This window comes from Pseudorca crassidens, chromosome 18, assembly GCF_039906515.1.
Source record: "Pseudorca crassidens isolate mPseCra1 chromosome 18, mPseCra1.hap1, whole genome shotgun sequence".
NCBI lineage: Eukaryota > Metazoa > Chordata > Mammalia > Artiodactyla > Delphinidae > Pseudorca > Pseudorca crassidens.
The window spans coordinates 72,090,514-72,111,452 of NC_090313.1; the positions used below are offsets into that span (position 1 = coordinate 72,090,514).

The 20,939-nt window shown below is 40.7% G+C and overlaps 1 protein-coding gene across 1 annotated transcript in view; it reads right to left on the bottom strand.

Moving 5' to 3' along the window:
- Positions 1–299: 299 nt before the first annotated feature.
- The window catches only part of RXFP2 (relaxin family peptide receptor 2), a 62,397-nt gene continuing 41,757 nt past the window's right edge, over positions 300–20,939 (bottom strand). The window contains exons 12-18 of the mRNA XM_067713156.1: positions 19,972–20,043; positions 19,793–19,864; positions 17,606–17,677; positions 13,667–13,896; positions 12,650–13,060; positions 4,742–4,960; positions 300–1,517 (exon numbers count right to left, since the gene is read on the bottom strand). Coding sequence (XP_067569257.1) covers positions 1,258–1,517; positions 4,742–4,960; positions 12,650–13,060; positions 13,667–13,896; positions 17,606–17,677; positions 19,793–19,864; positions 19,972–20,043 — 1,336 coding nt within the window. The 3' untranslated portion in view covers positions 300–1,257. The remainder of the gene's footprint in view (positions 1,518–4,741; positions 4,961–12,649; positions 13,061–13,666; positions 13,897–17,605; positions 17,678–19,792; positions 19,865–19,971; positions 20,044–20,939) is intronic.

The following is a 20,939-nucleotide window of genomic DNA, read 5'->3' on the forward strand; positions in this document are numbered from 1 at the left end:
CAGTAGGAGGTGATGTGGAGTTCTTAGTCAGCTGCTTACATTTCATCTCATTAAAGGAACTCAGAATGAAGCGAAGAGTAAAGAAATTAAGTTACTGCTTCATGCTTTGAAAGAGGGGGGAAGAGAAAGAAAAGTGTAAAGAGGTGTCTTGTTAACTGCGGTGCTGTGTTTGCTTCCTAGTTATATTCTCTACCAAGAAAAACATGGGTAACAGTCAATAAGCCCTATCTGTGGTCTTTATTGAATTTAAAATAATGTATAGACAAATGCAAAATATAATTTTATTTACCTGATTCTTTTTGACATATAAACTTTCCATATAAAAACATGTCCAGGACTTCACAACTACTTTTTATTTTCAAAAAACAAATCCAAACTTACCAGCCTTTTGGTTAAAAACAACAGGAATTGATCTGAGTCCAGTGTTCTTAAATCCCCCTTAACCCTTCTTATCTGTATGTTCTATGATGGCAGAACTTGCCAGCAATAGGGATACCGCTCTTAAGAAATTATACTTTAAAACATATTAAAATGTAGTTTTTGGCAGTTGGAGTGCCCAATTTTCCTTTATGGCATGGGCAACCTTAAGAAAAATATTTTGAGAGCTCAGTTCTTCTCACATTAAATACAAGCTGAAAAGGTGAATGGTACTAGGCAAATGGTCAGCGTGCCTCTCTGGTCATATGTTCGACTTCGAACCTGTATGAAGTTCTGCTTTCAAAGCCACTAATCCACGGGCCTCCATAGGGCAGGACTTGAGGTGGGTGGACATCTCGGAAATCCTTCGCTATCAGTTCAGCAGGATGCTGATGATTTCACTTGACGTTGAAAAAGCAAGGAGAGAGATGTTAGGCTTATGCTATTCCCGTCACGCTAGTGTTAGATGTCGTGACTGTTTTTATTTTATGGACAGCACAATTCAGTTTAAAAACAGACCACGCAGCGCCAACGTGTGGGCATCCGCTGGTAGGTTGGCCGCGTTGACGAGCTAGAGAACAACTGCTTATCAGCCTACTATTTATGGCTTCACTTGTGCATTTCAGGCATGTCGGTGAGGAGAACTCTCAGGTACAGTTCTCAGCCCAGCTGATAAACAGTACAGCTGCCACCGGAATGCAGTGCCTGACATCATCCTGCCGTGCTGTCTGTGCAGAAAGGGTCGCCGTTGGTAAAGATGAAAAGGACTGCAGATGTCATCTTCCAAATGCTGTGCTTTTTTAGGTAGTCCATTGAAAGTCCAGTGCTCCAAAACCAGTACTAGGAAGCTGGTTTCACTATATTCTCCTCGAGGTTTATTTTGTTCAAAACCCCAAGTTTCACTGAAGACGAGTCATCGGCCCACACGATGGATGTAGACAAACTTTTTTTTTTAGTTCTGAAAATCGATTTCCTCTGATGTTTGTGCAGCAGCTGTTTCAACTTGTCTTTGAAAAAGCTGGTTGTGAGAGTGTAGAGGATTGGGTTCAAGGCACTGTTTACTGGGAGGAAAAAAATGACGACCCAGGAAGTGATTGTTTCTGAGAAGGAAACGAAGTGTGAAAGAAAGCTGAGGTTTTCATAGACACAAGACACATAACATTTTATCGTCAAAGCTACTTTTGAGACGGCTACGTGGCTCGTTTATGTCCTCTCTCACCTCATGGAAAAGCTCTCTGCTGGAAGAGCACGGGAGCTACGAATTCAAGGTCCTACCACCGACTTTTCTGAGTTTCAGAAACGACTTCGCACGTTGTTACGAAACAACGTGGGAGGAGATATGTGAAAACACTTCATACACTATAAATTGATACATAATGTATTCTTCTTGTTTTCATTGCCCTTTCTTATAGAAAAATAAGAAAATGAGGAAATAATTCATAATCAATAGGACAGTGTCCAGAACTAGAAGGTTCTGGTCCAGAGTCAGCTCTGACCTTGGTCTGAATTTCAGTCCTGAAGGTCTTCCTGCCCCGCCCTCATATCCCCGCTACTATATTCAGAGTGCAGTCAGAAGATTTGAAGAGCAAAAAAGAATATATCTCCAAACTCAACGAATTCCTTCTGTGTGAAGGCTTACAAAGGCTAATAGAATATTAAGGGAAATATGCCAGAAAAAGTGAGGAGAAATTTTGGATGGCAGTGTCCTTTCTGAATTCAGTTGTCCCTCAGTATCCACCATGGGAGTGGTTCCAGGAGCTCCACAGACACCGAAATCCACAGGTTCTCAAGTCCGTTAAATAAAATGGCATAGTATTTGCATATAACCTATGCACATCCCCCCGTATACTTTACATCATCCCTAGATTACTTCACCTAATACAAGGTACAGCCATGTAAAGAGTTGTAAATACAATGTAAATGCTATTTGCCAGCACAAGGCAAATTAAAGTTTTGCTTTTTGGAACTCTCTGGAAATTTGTTTCCAATATTTTCCGTCTGCAGTTGGTTGAAATGCATGGATTTGGAACGCAGGGCTACGGAGGGCCGACGGTACATCAGTTGCTTGGTTAGGATGAAATCTATTTTCTCCCTTAAACAGAGCCTGCTCCCAGGGTTACACACTTCTTAGCTGTGTGACTGTGGGCAAATCCCCTAAGCTCCTCAGACCTCAACTGCCTTATCTGTGAAAGGGGCTGACGATAACTTACATGACTGAAGTCAGTGAACTGGGCCGGCTCTGCGGACAACCATTTTCAGAACCTGGGGTTCTCCAGTCCCACCACACTCTGCTGTCTCCTCCCCCATCTTCAAAAGTCTGAGACCTGCCATCTCAGGTGAGAGCTGGACATAAGCCTAGCATCCTTCCTCTCCCCCTCTCCTTTGTGACCCCCTCCTTCCCTCCCCATCCTGTAAATTTCTTATCCTTCAGACACTGTTGCTTGTTCTTCTCTTAGCCCTGCTCTGTTCCCTACATCCCGTCTGTTCTTCCTCCGGTTTACTTTTCCACGTCTTTGACTTTATCTGCCCTTTCCTCCTTCCCTTTGATCTCTCCCTTCTCCTTTTTCTATGTTTGCCTTTCCTCTTTTCCACCCCGTCTTCTCTTTCTTTTCCTTATTTCTTTTTAACTGGAAAGAATACGGAAGAAATACGTTTGTATTTAGCATACCTTAGATTTATTAAATGAAGTTTTATATTACTATATTATCTGTCCTTAATTTTTAAAAAAATTAGATATGAACAGTTTGTGACTGAAGAAAAACAGTCAGCTGTTTTTTGTCTGTTGTGTCCCGAAAGGAGGTTGTGATCAGGAATGAGACTTCCTGTTTGTCTCAGGATGACTCACTGATGTAAGGTTAGCAGGTAAGTCCTGAGATGGGAGGGCTGAAGCCAGCTTATCTTTGGGGCTGACCCCATGTACTCTCAGTGACCTACCATGATGGAGCAGACCCCAGAGTTCTTGGAGGGTGGGGACAGCGGCCATTTAGGTCCATGAATGTAGCAATTTCTACGACACCATGGGGAGTTGGGCAAGCGAGCAGGGGCTTAGTCAAGTGTGGTAAAGACTTCTCTCCTAGGTGCACTGAGGTATTCAAGACGAACCTCAAAGGACTGAACTATAAAATGTAGAGAAAGACCAATGTGTGGCCCAACAACATTTTCATGATTTTTTTTCCTGTTCTAGTTCCATACCATGATCTAAAATGTCTTAGACTCTCTCCAGGAATAATGATTACCACCCCTGCTATCAGAAAACCTTGTTGTGGGACTAAGCTCAGAGGTTAAGGGGATGCTGCAAATGTTGTATGTCATTTTGCAGTGAGGCATTTGGCAAGGCAGAGGGACATAAATAGTTGCAGGTGTTTGTTACTTGTACATTCATCACTCTTTTATAAGGGCTTCTGATGTGTCAACCCCATGCTCGACACTTCTTTTCTTTTTATCCAAAAGATTTCATATTCCATGGAATCTCATTATAAAGTCATACAAATAGAATTTCACAAAATCGATTTATTTTAGGCCTATTGTCAGAAAGTTTAGTTAAGAATAAAATAAGATGATTGTTAAAGATGTTCCTCTGGTACAAATTCTGAAAACATCTTCTACCAAGATGAAGAAGACAATTCCTGCCCTGGAGGAACACTCCAAATAGATTTGCAATAGGCTGAAAAAGTGAGTTGAAGATGATCCCAAAGTTTGTTTCCCTGAGGGCTGGGCAAAAGCCCTGGGTGGACCCTAGGATGGCTACAATTTCTAGGTCCCAGAAAGGCCTTCAAGCAAAATCCTAACTAATGAAAGGTGATTTTCTCTGGTTGAAGTAGGGGTGTGGCCTTTTAGATAGGCACTTTCATGGAACATTAGACCTCCACAGGGCACAGTGTGACAACCACGTGGCTAGGGCCATGAAATAGACCGGTGGTTCTTAATCAGGGGTGTGCACCTTAGAATCACAAAACACCCATGTAGAGGCCTTGGCCCCTATAGACTAAATTCAGAGGCCCAGGGTGGAACCTGGACACGTATATTTTGTGTTGTTTTAGGTACTCTTGGTGAAGCATCACTACGTAGCCCAAGTGGAAGCAAGACACTAAGACTTATTTTTCCTCTGTCTCCTGTGTTTTTGTTATTCTTGTCTGGGTTGCACCATTACTCGGTTCCTATCTTAGAATACTGATTATAAAACACTTAGGAAATCCTAAACCTTTGTATTCAAGTTGTAGGTATTTATGGAGAACTTACTATATGTGACGGACTGTATTCTCACCTCGTCAAACAAAGGGCATAAGAAAGCACAATGTACTTGGGAATAACAGAAGGGACTGACCTGGTATTTCCACCCGGAAGAGGGAAAGGATTTTAATTACAAATACAGGAATCCAGCAGATGGCATCAGAGAACACTATAAAAAAGAAACGGTTTGCGACGGCCGCCTCTCTTCCAGTGTTATTCCTCACTTCTGAAGTCTGCAAGGCAGTTTTTTGAATGGAACAGAACATAATAGTATAGGAAAACACAATGATGAGAAAAGCCAGCAAATTCACACCTGTTGGGAAAAGCACACCTCTTAACATCTCAGGTGTATAAATCAACAGTAGAAATACTGTGTTACTTAGATGTTCAATATGGTGCCTCTTCCCCTCCCCTGTACTTCCAGGAAGCATTCTTGTTATAAACCCAGTGGTAAATCAGCTAAAACCCTGAATCCAAGGCTGTAAACTGGAACAAGTTAAAAAAACTGGGTTTGCCAGATCAAAAAGCTATTTTAAATACGTAAACACTTTTCCAAGAATTGTAGACTTTGAAATTCAGATCTACGTATATCATGAGGTAAATTTTAGCTTTTTTAAAGCAGGAAAACAGCTATTTCATTTTTAGTTCTCTGCAAATTCAAACCTTAAGGGATTACTGTAATCACATGCACAGCTCAAGAAATCAATTCGCCCCTATCCCTTTAACTTATAAATATGAAAAAGATATCCTTGGAATATCAAGAAGACAACAGCCTCAGAAACATTATTTTTTATGATTTTTGGTTTTCAAAAAATAATACATAGGACTAAAATACATTTTTATTTTTTCTTCAGATTGCCCACAGTAATCTAAACTAAAATTCAGAACCTTTGAGACTTGTTTTAGAAAAACAAGGAATAACAGAAAAATTAAAAATTCAACTATATAAATTACTCTTTTAGGGTCAAATATGTTCAGAAGATTCTCACTTATCATTATCGTATAATGCTGACTTCTTTGTTGCTCTGTTATATTCTTGCTATCATAAAAATCCTAAAACTGATCATCTTATTCCTTATAGTGAACATAAAATTCCCATATAATTTCAAAGTTATTTAAAAAATGTTCATCTGATTAGACTGTATGTAAGACTGGTGAAGTCTAGGGAAAAATTCTACAAATTCAAGGTGTTCCATTGTTTTTATCCAAAAGATTTCATATTCCATGGAATCTCATTATATATTCATATAAATAGAATTTCACAAAATTAATTTATCTCAGGCCTATTGTCAAAAAGTTTAGTTAAGAATAAAATAAGGGAGGAGCTTCAAGATGGCTGAAGAGTAAGATGCGGAGATCACCTTCCTCCCCACAGATACACCAGAAATACATCTACACGTGGAACAACTCCTACAGAACACCTACTGAACGCTGGCAGAAGACCTCAGACCTCCCAAAAGGCAAGAAACTCCCCCACGTAACTGGGTAGGGCAAAAGAAAAAGGAAAAAACAGAGACAAAAGAATAGGGACGGGACCTGCACCAGTGGGAGGGAGCCGTGAAGGAGGAAAGGTTTCCACACACTAGGAAGCCCGTTCGGGGGCGGAGACTGCGGGAGGCAGAGGAGGGAAGCTTCGGAGCCGCGGAGGAGAGCACAGCAAGAGGGGTGCAGAGGGCAAAGTGGAGACATTCCCGCACAGAGGATCGGGGCCGACCAGCACTCACCAGCCCGAGAGGCTTGTCTGCTCACCCGCCGGCGCGGACGGGGCTGAGAGCTGAGGCTCGGGCTTTGGAGGTCAGATCGCAGGGAGAGGACTGGGGTTGGCGGCGTGAACACAGCCTGAAGGGGGCTAGTGCACCACGGCTAGCTGGGAGGGAGTCTGGGACAAAGCCTGGACCTGCCGAAGAGGCAAGAGGCCATTGTGTCGGTGTGCGCGAGGAGACAGGATTCAGAGCATCGCCTAAACGAGCTCCAGAGACGGGAGTGAGCCGCGGCTTCAGCGCAGACCCCAGAGACGGGCATAAGACACTAAGGCTGCTGCTGCAGCCACCAAGAATCATGTGTGCGAGCACAGGTCACTTTCCACAACTCCTCTCCTGTGAGCCTGTGCAGCCCGCCACTGCCAGGGTCCCATGACCCAGGAACAACTTCCCCGGGAGAACGCACGGCGTGCCTCAGGCTGGTGCAACGTCTCGCCGGCCTCTGCCGCCGCAGGCTCGCCCCGCATCCATACCCCTCCCTCCCCCCGGCCTGAGTGAGCCAGAGCCACCGAATCAGCTGCTCCTTTAACCCCGTCCCGTCTGAGCGGGGAACAGATGCCCTCAAGTGACCTACAGGCAGGGGCGGGGCCAAATCCAAACCTGAGCCCCTGGGAGCTGTGAGAACAAAGAAGAAAAAGGGAAATCTCTCCCAGCAGCCTCAGGAGCAGCGGATTAAATCTCCACAGTCAACTTGATGTTACCTGCATCTGTGGAATACCTGAATAGACAACGAGTCATCCCAAATTGAGGAGGTGGACTTTGGGAGCAAAGATATATATATATTTTTTTCCTTTTTCTCTTTTTGTGTGTATGTGTATGCTTCTGTGTGTGATTTTGTCTTTATAGCTTTGCTTTTACCATTTGTCCTAGGGTTCTGTCTGTCCGTTTTGTGTGTGTGTGTTTTCTTTTTATTACTTAAAAAATTTTTTTTCTTAATAATTATTTTTTCTTTTAATAACTTTATTTTATATTATTTTACTTTATTTTATCTTCTTTCTCAATTGCTTTCTATTTTTTCTCCCTTTTATTCTGAGCCGTGTGGAGGACAGGCTCTTGGTGCTCCAGCCAGGCGTCAGGGCTGTGTCTCTGAGGTGGCAGAGCCAAGTTCAGGACACTGGTCCACAAGAGACCTCCCAGCCCCATGTAATATCAAATGGCGAAAATCTCCCAGAGATCTCCATCTCAATGCCAAGACCCAGCTCCACTCAACGACCAGCAAGCTACAGTGCTGGACACCCTATGCCAAACAACTAGCAAGACAGGAACACAACCCCACCCATTAGCAGAGAGGCTGCCTAAAATCATAATAAGGCCACAGACACCCCAAAACACACCACCAGACATGGACCTGCCCACCAGAAAGACAAGATCCAGCCTCATCCACCAGAACACAGGCACGAGTCCCCTCCACCAGAAAGCATACACAACCCACTGAACCAACCTTAGCCACTGGGGACAGACACCAAAAACAATGGGAACTACGAACCTGCAGCCTGTGAAAAGGAGATCCCAAACACAGTAAGTTAAGTAAAATGAGAAGACAGAAAAACACACAGCAGGTGAAGGAGCAAGATAAAAACCCACCAGACCTAACAAATGAAGAGGAAATAGGCAGTCTACCTGAAAAAGAATTCAGAGTAATGATAGTAAAGATGATCCAAAACCTTGGAAATAGAATAGAGAAAATACAAGAAACATTTAACAAGGACCTAGAAGAACTAAAGAACAAACAGACAATGATGAACAACACAATAAATGAAATTTAAAATTCTCTAGAAGGGATCAATAGCAGAATAACTGAGGCAGAAGAATGGATAATGGACCTGGAAGATAAAATAGTGGAAATAACTACTGCAGAGCAGAATAAAGAAAAAAGAATGAAAAGAAATGAGGACAGTCTCAGAGCCCTCTGGGACAACATTAAATGCACCAACATTCGAATTATAGGGGTTCCAGAAGAAGAGAAAAAGGGACTGAGAAAATATTTGAAGAGATTATAGTTGAAAACTTCCCTAATATGGGAAATGAAATAGTTAATCAAGTCCAGGAAGCACAGAGAGTCCCATACAGGATAAATCCAAGGAGAAACGCCAAGACACATATTAATCAAACTATCAAAAATTAAATACAAAGAAAAAATATTAAAAGCAGCAAGGGAAAAACAACAAATAACACACAAGGGAATCCCCATAAGGTTAACAGCTGATCTTTCAGCAGAAACTCTGCAAGTCAGAAGGGACTGGCAGGACATATTTAAAGTGATGAAGGAGAAAAACCTACAACCAACATTACTCTACCCAGCAAGGATCTCATTCAGATTTGACAGAGAAATTAAAACCTTTACAGACAAGCAAAAGCTCAGAGAATTCAGCACCACCAAACCAGCTTTACAACAAGTGCTAAAGGAACTTCTCTAGGCAGGAACCACAGGAGAAGGAAACGACCTACAATAACAAACCCAAAACAATTAAGAAAATGGTAATAGGAACATACATATTGATAATTACCTTAAATGTAAATGGATTAAATGCTCCCATGAAAAGACACAGACTAGCTGAATGGATACAAAAACAAGACCTGTATATATGCTGTCTACAAGAGACCCACTTCAGACCTAGGGACACATACAGACTGAAAGTGAGGGGATGGAAAAAGATATTCCATGCAAATCGAAAGAAAGCTGGAGTAGCAATTCTCATATCAGACAAAATAGACTTTAAAATAAAGAGTATTACAAGAGACAAAGAAGGACACTACATAATGATCAAGGGATCGATCCAAGAAGAAGATATAACAATTGTAAATATTTATGCACCTAACATAGGAGCACCTCAATACATAAGGCAAATACTAACAGCCGTAAAAGGGGAAATCGACAGTAACATATTCATAGTAGGGGACTTTAACACCCCACTTTCACCAATGGACACATCATCCAAAATGAAAATAAATAAGGAGACACAAGCTTTAAATGATACATTAAACAAGATGGACTTAATTGATATTTATAGGACATTCCATCCAAAAACAACAGAATACACCTTCTTCTCAAGTGCTCATGGAACGTTCTCCAGGAGAGATCATATCTTGTGTCACAAATCAAGCCTTGGTAAATTTAAGAAAATTGAAATCATACCATGTATCTTTTCTGACCACAACACTATGAGACTAGATATCAATTACAGGAAAAAATCTGTAAAAAATACAAACATATGGAGGCTAAACAATACACTACTAAATAACCAAGATATCACTGAAGAAATCAAAGAGGAAGTCAAAAAATACCTAGAAACAAATTACAATGAAAACAGGACCACCCAAAACCTTTGGGATGCAGCAGAAGCAGTTCTAAGAGGGAAGTTTATAGCAATACAATCCTACCTTAAGAAACAAGAAACATCTCAAATAAAAAACCTAACCTTACACCTAAAGCAATTAGAGAAAGAAGAACAAAAAAAAACCAACGTTAGCAGAAGGAAAGAAATCATAAAGATCAGATCAGAAATAAATGAAAAAGAAATGAAGGAAACGATAGCAAGGATCAGTAAAACTAAAAGCTGCTTCTTTGAGAAGATAAACAAAATTGATAAACGATTAGCCAGACATCAACAAAAAAAGGGAGAAGACTCAAATCAATAGAATTAGAAATAGAAAAGGAGAAGTAACAACTGACACTGCAGAAATACAATGCATCCTAAGAGACTACTACAAGCAACTCTATGCCAATAAAATGGGCAACCTGGAAGAAATGGACAAATTCTTAGAAATGCACAACCTTCCAAGACTGAACCAGGAAAATAGAAAATATGAACAGACCAATCACAAGCACTGAAATTGAAACTGTAATTAAAAATCTTCTAAAAAACAAAAGCCCAGGACCGGATGGCTTCACAGGCGAATTCTATCAAACATTTAGAGAAGAATTGTCACCTATCCTTCTCAAACTCTTCCAAACTATAGCAGAGGGAGGAACACTCCCAAACTCATTCTACGAGGCCACCATCACCCCGATACCAAAACCAGACAAAGATGTCACAAAGAAAGAAAACTACAGGCTAATATCACTGATGAACATAGATGCAAAAATCCTCAACAAAATACTAGCAAACAGAATCCAACAGCACATTAAAAGGATTGTACAGCATGATCAAGTGGGGTTTAACCCAGGAATGCAAGGATTCTTCAGTATACGCAAATCAATCAATGTGATACACCATATTAACAAATTGAAGGAGAAACACCATATGATCATCTCAATAGATGATAGTTCTTTTGCCCTTTATCCGGGTCTTTTCCCTGGCTGTGGGTCTCTAGCTCCTGGAACACGACCTCTGCCTTCACTTGGCTAATGTGTCCTCATCCTCTGGGCCTCCGTTTGGATTCATTTCTACTGGGATGTCTTCCCTGATCCTCAGATCTGGGGCTCCTAGAACATCCTGTACTCCTCCTTCGTGGCATCTGTCAGCTTGTGACATGAGGACGTGTTTCCTTGTCTTCATCCTTCTTTCTGGCTGCAGATCTGTGGGGCCAATCTGTTTTTTCTCCAGTTCCCAAAATAGTGCCTGGCCTATAGGAGGTGCTTAATAAATCCTGTCTGAACCAATGAACGTACAGTAGTGTGTGTGCATATGTGTGTGTGAGGGAGAGAGGGTTTCCACGAAGTGCACCTATGCCAGGAATGGCTTACAACATTGTAGGTGTGCCATAGCCACGAAAAAATGGCTGTCAACTAGGGTTTATTGAGGAGTATTATTAAAATGGTGCAAATAAAGTGTTTTCTTTTTCAAAGGAAGAAGAGAAGGAATAGATGGAGAATAGCTGGGAGGGGTGGTTAGGACCATTTTGTGATGGGCTTTAAGTGACTAATTTAAACTTGTCCTTGGTTGTAGGGAGTTCCTGAAAGTCTCTGAGCAGAAGATACTCAGTCCTTTTGGTACTCAGGTAGTGAACAGATAAGAAGGAAAGAGAAGACCCCAGAAGCCAAAAGACCAGTGAGGGCTAATGTAATAATTCAGGGCAGAGGTCATAAGGCTTTAAGCAAAGGTGACAGCAGTAGGTAGAGACTGGAAGAAAGAGAAGGCAAAGGTGTATTTCGAGGGAAAAGTATTTGATGAAAAAGAAAGGATGAGGACTTCTCTGGTGGTGCTCTGGTTAAGAACCTGCCTGCCAATGCAGGGGATACAGCTTCAATCCCTGATCCGGGAAGATCCCACATGCCACAGAGCAACTAAGCCCATGCACCACAACTACTGAGCCTGTACTCCAGAGCCCGCGAGCCACAACTATTGAGCCCACGCGCCTAGAGCCTGTGCTCCACGACAAGAGAAGCCACCGCAATGAGAAGCCTGCGCACCGCAACGAAGAGTAGCCCCCGCTCACCACAACGAGAAAAAGCCCGCGCACGGCAACGAACACCCAAAGCAGCCAAAAATAAATTAATTAATTAAAAAAACAGGTAACAAATATTAAAAAAAACGAAAGGATGATGGAGCTTATTGACTTCTTAGTTGAGGGGACAAGATGAGAAGGGAGAATCAAAATGATAATACTGCCCTAGTTAAAGAGGGGACATGGGAATGGCCTTAGTTTTAAGCAAGAGAGATACCTACTAGACAATTTTAAAAGTCTTTTTAGTCTTTAAGGGCTAAACTTCTCATTCATTTGTAATAGAAAAGGTAGCGTTTTCTTTTCTAAAACCCTTCATTCTCCCTCCTTAATTAGGGAGAATTAAGAAAACTAAAAAGCGAAGAGTTTTATTAAGCACCCTTCCGTTGCGGACTTTGGAACTGCATTTACAAAAGGTAATAAACCTTCCTGGTATTTCCATTCAGATAATCTCCTGCTAGTCAGTTTCAAGAATTTTATTATTATTTATTTAGCTCATATCTATACTGTAAAAAAATGAGCTCAAATAACTTGGTAGCGTCACAGGACAAGGCCGTGAACTAGAATTCCTCCAGCGCATTGTCACTTTGTATGAACGTGAAATCAAAGGGTCTTACAGATAATAAAAAGATCAGTCAGAGATCCTGACAGTATGTGTTTGCTTTCCACACTAAATCTCTATAATAAAAAATTTAATAAAACCTCCTATAAATACACAGCAAGGACTTTTCTTTAAAAAAGGAAACAGGCTTGACTGTATTTATTTACTTTCTGAAACGGAGAACTACGGCTTTACTGAAACCCACGGTATTGCTACAAAAATAACGTTTGTCCAGGAAATGAAAAATATAATTTACCTAGGAAAATTCCAAGAGAATACCCTTTGCTTCCAATATCTTCTGCTTGGTCATAATAAAGTGGGAAACATACTCCATTTTTTCCATAAAAGTTTCCAAAATAATCCTCCTTCCAAAATGGAATCACAGCTATTAAAAATCCCACAATCCAGATGCCAATGAGGATGACCGAGGTCTGCCGTTTTCCAGGACGGATGTTACTGAAGGGAAAGACGACGGCCAGGAACTTCTCCAAAGTCAAGTACGTCAGCAAGAGGACGGAGACCTCGGTGGACAGCACGGCCAGGAAGCCCAGGAGGCGGCACTGTAAGCTCTCCATCCACAGCAACGCGTACTTCTGATACTGCCCGCGGTATTTTAGATCAAAGAAGCCAACGAAGAACAAATAAACACCCATCAGGCAGTCCGCACCTATTGAAGAGTCATAGAATGTATGTTGGTAGTTCCAGCATCTCCGTCTTAGTTTTCTGATTTAGGTCTGCTTCCTTCTTCCTGTATTAAATGAACTAACGGAAAACCTACAATAGTGCCTAGAAGCCAATGGGCTTCAAAAGGTGTACTATTTCTAAGGTACTACACTGCATCTTTGTTTTATAATTTTGAAAAAAATGGTGGTGGGGAGATAATTTGCAGGGGAATGGGGGGGTCTAGGTTTTAAACAGTAGAAGATATTACTAACACAGTTAATAAAAGGAATAATTTTCTGGGCTTGAGGAGCATGGATGCTATTGCAATTGAAGGTTAAACAAAACATAGTTCTGCAACCCACAACCTGTCCTCTATAATCCATCCCTTAACTCATCGGCTCCCTGTTACCCCATTTTGAAGACATAACTCACTGCAGATTCATGCAATCCAGAAAAGAGTAGCCAAAGAGAACAATAGTACCTTCATACTTTAAAAAAACTGCCCAGCATATATAATTCATATTAAACGCCATTTGCTGAATGCCAATATAATCTAGAGCACAGCTCTCCGAAGACATCCTTAATTCATTTATATAGGAAACATACTTACAACAAAGGATTTTGATGGACGTAGCATGGGTCATGTTTTCAGCTTTAATGAAAGATCTCATGCCAATGACAAAAAGATTTCCAAAGCAGGTTATGAAAGCTATAACCCAGACAAATATTCTGAGGATATTGTTAGCCAAGAGGTCCTCAAATGAAGAAATGCCGTCAGTCAAGGGCATACATATTCGGACATGGGAAGCATAGGAGCAGTATCGAAAGTTTTTGAAATAACTAAAGTCAAAGGGAAAAAAGAGTCACTTTACAGCAATGACACAGAAACGACAGTTGCAGTCCTATTGGGGCTGCAGCTGTGTTAGGTATGTGGCTTCACTAGGCTTGGTTATTTTATTTTATTTTATTTGCGGTACGCGGGCCTCTCACTGTTGTGGCCCCTCCCGTTGCGGAGCACAGGCTCCGGACGCGCAGGCTCAGCGGCCATGGCTCACGGGCCCAGCCGCTCCGCGGCATGTGGGATCTTCCCGGACCGGGGCACGAACCCGTGTCCCCTGCATCGGCAGGCGGACTCTCAACCGCTGCGCCACCAGGGAAGCCCCTAGGCTTGGTTATTTTTGTTTAGTAGTGATTATGTAATTACAGAGTTCTTCATTAAATATTACATTACTCTAGGCAGTGTTCTTCCTTTAAAGGTGAAGAACCTAAAGAACATAGGTATCTGCTGTGGCTCGTCTGAGGTGAGTCAGGGGAGGACATGAGCATGGGAAATCTCCAGGACTCTACTTTTCCCCATCACATTGGGTGATTGTCTAGGGTATTACAAAAAAGTAGATTGTCATTGTTAAATTGATCTTTAGCAAACATTCAGGGGCTTCAGTTTGGGATATAAGGGACCCACGGAGTAGCTCACTTAAAACAATCCTGTTGGGCTTCCCTGGTGGCGCAGTGGTTGAGAGTCCGCCTGCCGATGCAGGGGACACGGGTTCGTGCCCCGGTCCGGGAAGATCCCACATGCCGCGGAGCGGCTGGGCCCGTGAGCCATGGCCGCTGAGCCTGCGCGTCCGGAGCCTGTGCTCCGCAACGGGAGAGGCCACAACAGTGAGAGGCCCGTGTACCGCAAAAAACAAACAAACAAACAAAAAACATTCCTGTCTTGTACTTAGTTTTAAGTATATTCACTTAAACTAGCCTTCTTTTCCCTGATACAGGCAGGAAGGGAAGGTCCCTGAGACTAGACTTCAGTCTCATTGAAGTGAGGAGAAGCAGCTGCCTTAAACACAGATTCCTTAATAGGGCCTGGAAGGACTTAGACCATTTCCATTTCCAGAGAAAAATACAGGCCTGTCTGTGATCAATGTGTTTATGGTCTAAGTGTGTGGAATCTTGAAGGGCTGGAATTGGGGAGATCATTTGGTTTACTGCCATTCTCCAAACCTGTTATGTTTAGGATTTTCTCCCATAAAACTCATTTTATTTTTATATTCGTTCACCACCTCTTTTAGTTCTTTTCTCTTCATCTAATACTTTTTGTCATCTGCCCAGTCAATTGCTAAACTAGCAAGTTAAAGAAAGTTTGTTTATATATTTTTTACATTTATATATGTAGATAAAATTGCTTTGGTAAAAAAAATTCCATTGGATACAATTAAAAGAGCAATTAACTGTTTTATTTTAAAAAGCCAATGTTCTCAACATATGAATACTATATCCTCTGCACTTTTTAAAAACTTCTGATGTTCAATATAATACAACAATTTAAAAACATTTGAAAGATAAGGTACAGCATGGTGATTATAGTTAATAATACTGTCTTGTATATTTGAAAGTAGCTAAGAGAGTAGATATTGAAAGTTCTCATCACAAGAAAAAATTTGTAACAATGTGTGGTGACGGATGTTAACTAGACTCACTGTGGTGATCATTTTGCAATATATACGAATATTGAATCATTATGTTGTACACAGGAAACTATAATGTTGTATGTCAATTATATCTCAGTAAAAAAAGTGAAAATAAAAATAAAGTAGAAGAAAATTTGAAAAAAAAAAGAGGCAGGGAAAAAAAAAAAAAAGAAAGCTTTACTTTGCCCCGGCTTCCAGGCCTCCCATGATTGGACCCCTGGCTACCCTGATCCGCCTCAGCGCTTCCTGTCCGTGCTCACTCCACCCAGACACGTCAGCTCCCTTCTAATTCTCGAAACAAGCCAGGCTCACCCCCTTCTCACTGCAGTGCTTTTGCTTTTCTCTCTTGCTGGAAGAATCTTCCAGGAAGAATTGTCTCCTTCCACTCAGGGCTGCCTGACTGTCACGTCTCTGACTTGTAGGTGAACTACCTACATCCTCCTTCCTTCCCTTTATCTTGCTATCCTTTCCTTCCCAGCATTTCTTAATGATTAATTTGTTAACTAGTTTACTTTCTGGTTCCCAAAGCTAAATGGAAGCTCTGTGAGGCAGACACTTCTCTCTCCCATTCATCCCTGTGTTCTCCCTGGCATGAGGGAAGTACTCAACAAATACTTGTTAGATGGCAAATGAATGATGCATGGTTTAGAGCTGGGTATGTCACACAGAGATATTGAAGGCTATCCCTGCCCTCAGGTAGCTTACGGTGGTCCAACCTCTCCTCCCACTGGGACCAGGGCACTGGTTGGCAGGTGGACGTGTTTCAATAAATGATGGGCAAGGAAGATGAAAGAAGAATCGCTAGGTCACTTAGTAGGGAAGTAACTAAGTTCACACATTTTCTGTTAATTGTTGGGTCCTTCTTGACCTCAACCTGCGGTTCATATTTAAAGCAGCAGCTTCTCCATCAAGTTCTACAAAGGTTGAATTTCTCTGTTCTAAGGAGACTTCACATTCTGCCTGCAGCAAGGAAATGAGAGCCTCATGAAATATTTATCGACTAGAGCCACAGAAAGAGAAGTTATGAAAACCATGTGGATATACATCAGATACTTGTCTTTGGGTAATCACACCCACTGCATAGACATAAACAAAATAGTCTCCCAAAAGGTCACCTTCACTCCAACCATTTCAGCCCCTTGCTGATCCCAACTTGATATCTTACATCGAATCCTCCCTATTGTTGTGGATAACAATGGTTGATTTTTGAAGTCATGAACACATTAGATTACACAGTTGATAAAGAAATGATCATGTCATAAACTCCTATATTAAGACAACTTACACAGTGCACTTTAGCCAAATATATTAATGTGACTTATCAGAACTACTATAAAGATTAATTACCTCCGTTCTGCAGTGCACTCAGTAACAGAAACAACACCTGGAATTTATATAGCACCTTTCCTCTTAAGGGCTCAAAACTTAGAGTAGCTGACTGCTCACTCATGCGAGGTGAATTAATGTTTCCAGGTCTCCTGAGTATCATTAGCCAGTGACCTCATCTTGTGTCATATGTGGCATTCTGGTACCCTAATCTCTTATTGGGCCTCAACTGGATAAACAGCATGTTTCCAGAGAGAAGTATCATTCGTATCAGCCCATCATAATATTGAGCTCTATTTGAACAGGGACCAAAGGTGACAAAATTAAAAAGTTCTCAATAAAAAGACTTTTCTTGCATAAAAACACATTGCAGGGGCTTCCCTGGTGGCGCAGTGGTTAAGAATCCACCTGTGGCAGGGGACACAGGTTCGAGCCCTGGTCCGGGAAGATCCCACATGCCGCAGAGCAACTAAGCCCGTGCACCACAACTACTGAGCCCGCGTGCTATAACTACTGATGCCTACACGCCTAGAGTCTGTGCTCCGCAACGAGAAGCCACCGCAACAATGAGTAGCTCCCACTCGCCACAACTAGAGAAAGCCCACGTGCAGCGATAAAGACCCAATGCAGCCCAAAATAAATAAATTAATTAATTAACTTAAAAAACCCCACATTGCAGTGATACATCAGACAGTTTAAAAGAGAACATCGGCAACATTTCACCATACTTTTTTCCCCATTCTTTCATACATACATACATGTGAGAAAGATTCTTCATGGGCTGAAACATTTGTGTGTTTATACTTGGAATCTCTATCCTTTCCAGGTCTCTGGAAAATATGCACAATAGGCTTCATGTTTTTAGGATTTAACTTTTAAATCATTGTATTCTTTGTCAATCTTAAAAACCATGCTTTAAAATCTTGTTATAAATTCAAATTAGGATGAAAATTTTACAATAAACTGTCTTAGAAAACTGCCATTTCTATTTATGCCTCCGGTAACTTGGAGCTGATTTATCACTTTCATATGCAGAACAACCTTCTAATAAAACACGTTCATTCATTTCTTTGATTTAAAAATGACAGTTGTGATTTGTATGATTGTGAAACTGGCTCTGTAGTTTGATTTTATAAAGCACGAAATATGAGTTAGAGGGTTTCAGGCAGGACTTGATATTTTCAGCCTGAGTTTTGTCAGAATCTGGATTTAAATACAGTAATTTCTTCCTGGCCTATGTATCTTCAAGGTAGAAAACCATGGAAGCAATAATCAAAGGAACTCCGATTCAGGACAATCATTTTCTAAGACAACAGTGGGAAGCACAATTCCTGTAATTCCTCCAACCCCATAAAATGTCCACACAGGGCTCCAATGATAACCCCTAGCACTCTTCATTTATGCAGAAGCTTCTTCAAATATGGATTCTTAGAAGACACTTCAGGATGGCATGAATTAAGGGAGCCTGCCATGTTCTCTGGAAACATAGACGGAAAGAGGATAATCTAAAAAGATAGAAACCTTTTGCTTTTTAAAGGCTTATTTTGAAAGATGTTTGATTCTCACTCAGCTTCTTTTGGGCAAATCTGAATAAGGATTTCTGGACAAGGTTCTGAGTTTTCCTTTGCATACTGAGTCCTTTATAGAGGACCTTGGTGGTCAGAAATGAGACTTAGGAAACAATTCTACCACTGAATCATCACAGGGCCCCTCCTGCAGGAAACTCTGGAGTCCTTTTTAAAGGATTCCGCGCCCCCCCCCTTCTTTCTTTTGCTCTCTAGCTTCTCCTGAACTTATCACAATTTTACCATTACATGGATATGTGATTATTTGATGAATAGTCTGTGGTTTTCAAAAGAGCAGAGGCTACTATATACTGAGTACCCAAGACAGTGCTATGATTAAGTTGGTGGCTAATAAATGTTTGTAAAATAAATGTATAAATGAATCTTTAGAAAAAAGAAAATGAGACATTAAAGAAAGAAAAGAAATGAAGAAAGGGAAGTATGGGGTAAATAGTTACTACTTTGACTTTTCAGAAAGGCGCGATGTGTAACTTGATACTTTGCCTTTCGGAATTCAGTACGTAGTGAGTGAAGGGAAGATCATTTTGTCCACATCTTCTGGCTTCTTGAGAGCAGGAACCAAGTCTTTTTCATCATTGGATGTTCACTAATATCTATTGAGAATCTAAATCTTGTATTAATTTCCAACAGAAAACTATTTAGCAAGAATAAAAAGCGATATTAAGGATTGGTCTTTGGAATTAAATGAAGAAAGGCTTTGGGCTGGGATGAGGTAAAGTAATATGCACTCTGTGGGGAAAAAAAAACCAAACTTTAACCAGCAATGGCTATTCATGGGAGAGGAACTGACGCGGTTCAAAGAACAACTGGCAGAGTTCTTGGCACCATTTAAAATCTAGTATGTTTGAAATTTTAAAATACTAAACAATATTAATTGTCTGAATGTTCATATTTATGGGATAATATTTTCTTTACTGATTGAAAAGTAAAAAGCATGCTCTGAGGATTGCTATAAGTAGACTGTTGTAGGAAAGAAGAAAGGGAAAAAGTGAAAAAATAGAGAAGTCTTATATAATTTGCTGTTTTTTTTTACCGACTGCTTAGTAACAAAACTATTGCAAATTTAATTCTTTGTGAAAACTGTAAGAGATTTTTCCATATGAATTCTGTTTTCAGGAAGGAGCTATATGTAGCTTCAAACACAGAAATGGTGTTGACACACACTGAATGGTAAAAAATGAGATTTTGTTGTCATTCGGTACATACTTGATGGTAATCATGATATTAACAACTGTCTGAGGATGCATGCTCAAATTAAAAGCCCTCCTGTGTGTCAAATACCTGTTTAAAAATAAATGTGGTCCTAGGTAAAGCACACACACTAAAATTATAATCAACATATGGTTACACTTGACTTACAGAGACTGAAGCTGTTTAAGGCTTTCAAACTGGTTCTTGTGGAGATACAAAAGAGGATTGGACGACAGATTCCTTTTGTACCATTAGAAGGGAGGAGGAAACAAGCATGAGGATATTATTATTTTGGAAACTCAAGATGTTGCCATTTAAATCTGATGACAGTGGGAAGAAGGACTTACAGTTTTTGAAGAAGCTTCAGGTCTTTGAAAATGTGGGGTGGTAGCTCCATTATCATATTGCTAGACAGGTCCCTGTTGGTGACAGTGAAAACCCAAAGCCATTACACTGGAAATAAATGACATAGTTATCACTTCTCACAACTGTCATCATCCCATCTGATGTAACAGAAAATACAATCCAATTTAACCAACCTGATAGCTTGTTACCCAACAAAGTCATGTGAGTCAGCCAAATGGATATGTTCTCCATCGCTTTCAGACAGGTGACATTTTGCTCATCCAGTTCCCATCTGGAGTTTCCTCTCAGCCCCTCCCCAACACACTCCCAACATGGCTTCAATGTCTACTTTGATTAATTCCCTCTGTTTTAGGTACTCTTTGTACCTTCAACCATTCATTGTTTCTGTGATTCATATTCGGTTCATGTATGTGATATCTTGTTTATCCAACTACGTTAGAAGCTTTCTGAGATCAAGACCTATGTCTCCACTCATTGTGCATTCCAACTAAGAGAGTTTTGACCACATAACATCTGCCCAGATGATCTTGAATGGATAAGTTCACATATTTTTAGTCTACTTTTATATGGTACTTCTTTTTTAGAAGAAATTGAGAATTGAGATCTAAATATAATAGGGCTGTCCAATCCAGAAAGAATTGCAGGGCAGTGTCCCTACAGAATGGGAAAAAGAGATTTGTCAGGATAAGAAGGAATCAGGAATCTTGAAGGGTCCAAAATATCCTCTGAGCCAGAAAAGATGTTAAAAGTGAAACAGATGTGAAATCGCCTAGGAGTCAAACAAAAGATCTTATCTATTTTTGATTTTTTGGTGCTCCTGATGGATATATGGGAGCGACAAATAACTATGACTTAGTTCTTTCTCTAAAAAAGCTTACAGTTAGAGTAAACAACTAGATTATGAAACAAAAGAATGAAACAAGTGTGATTACACAAGTACAGAGGAAAA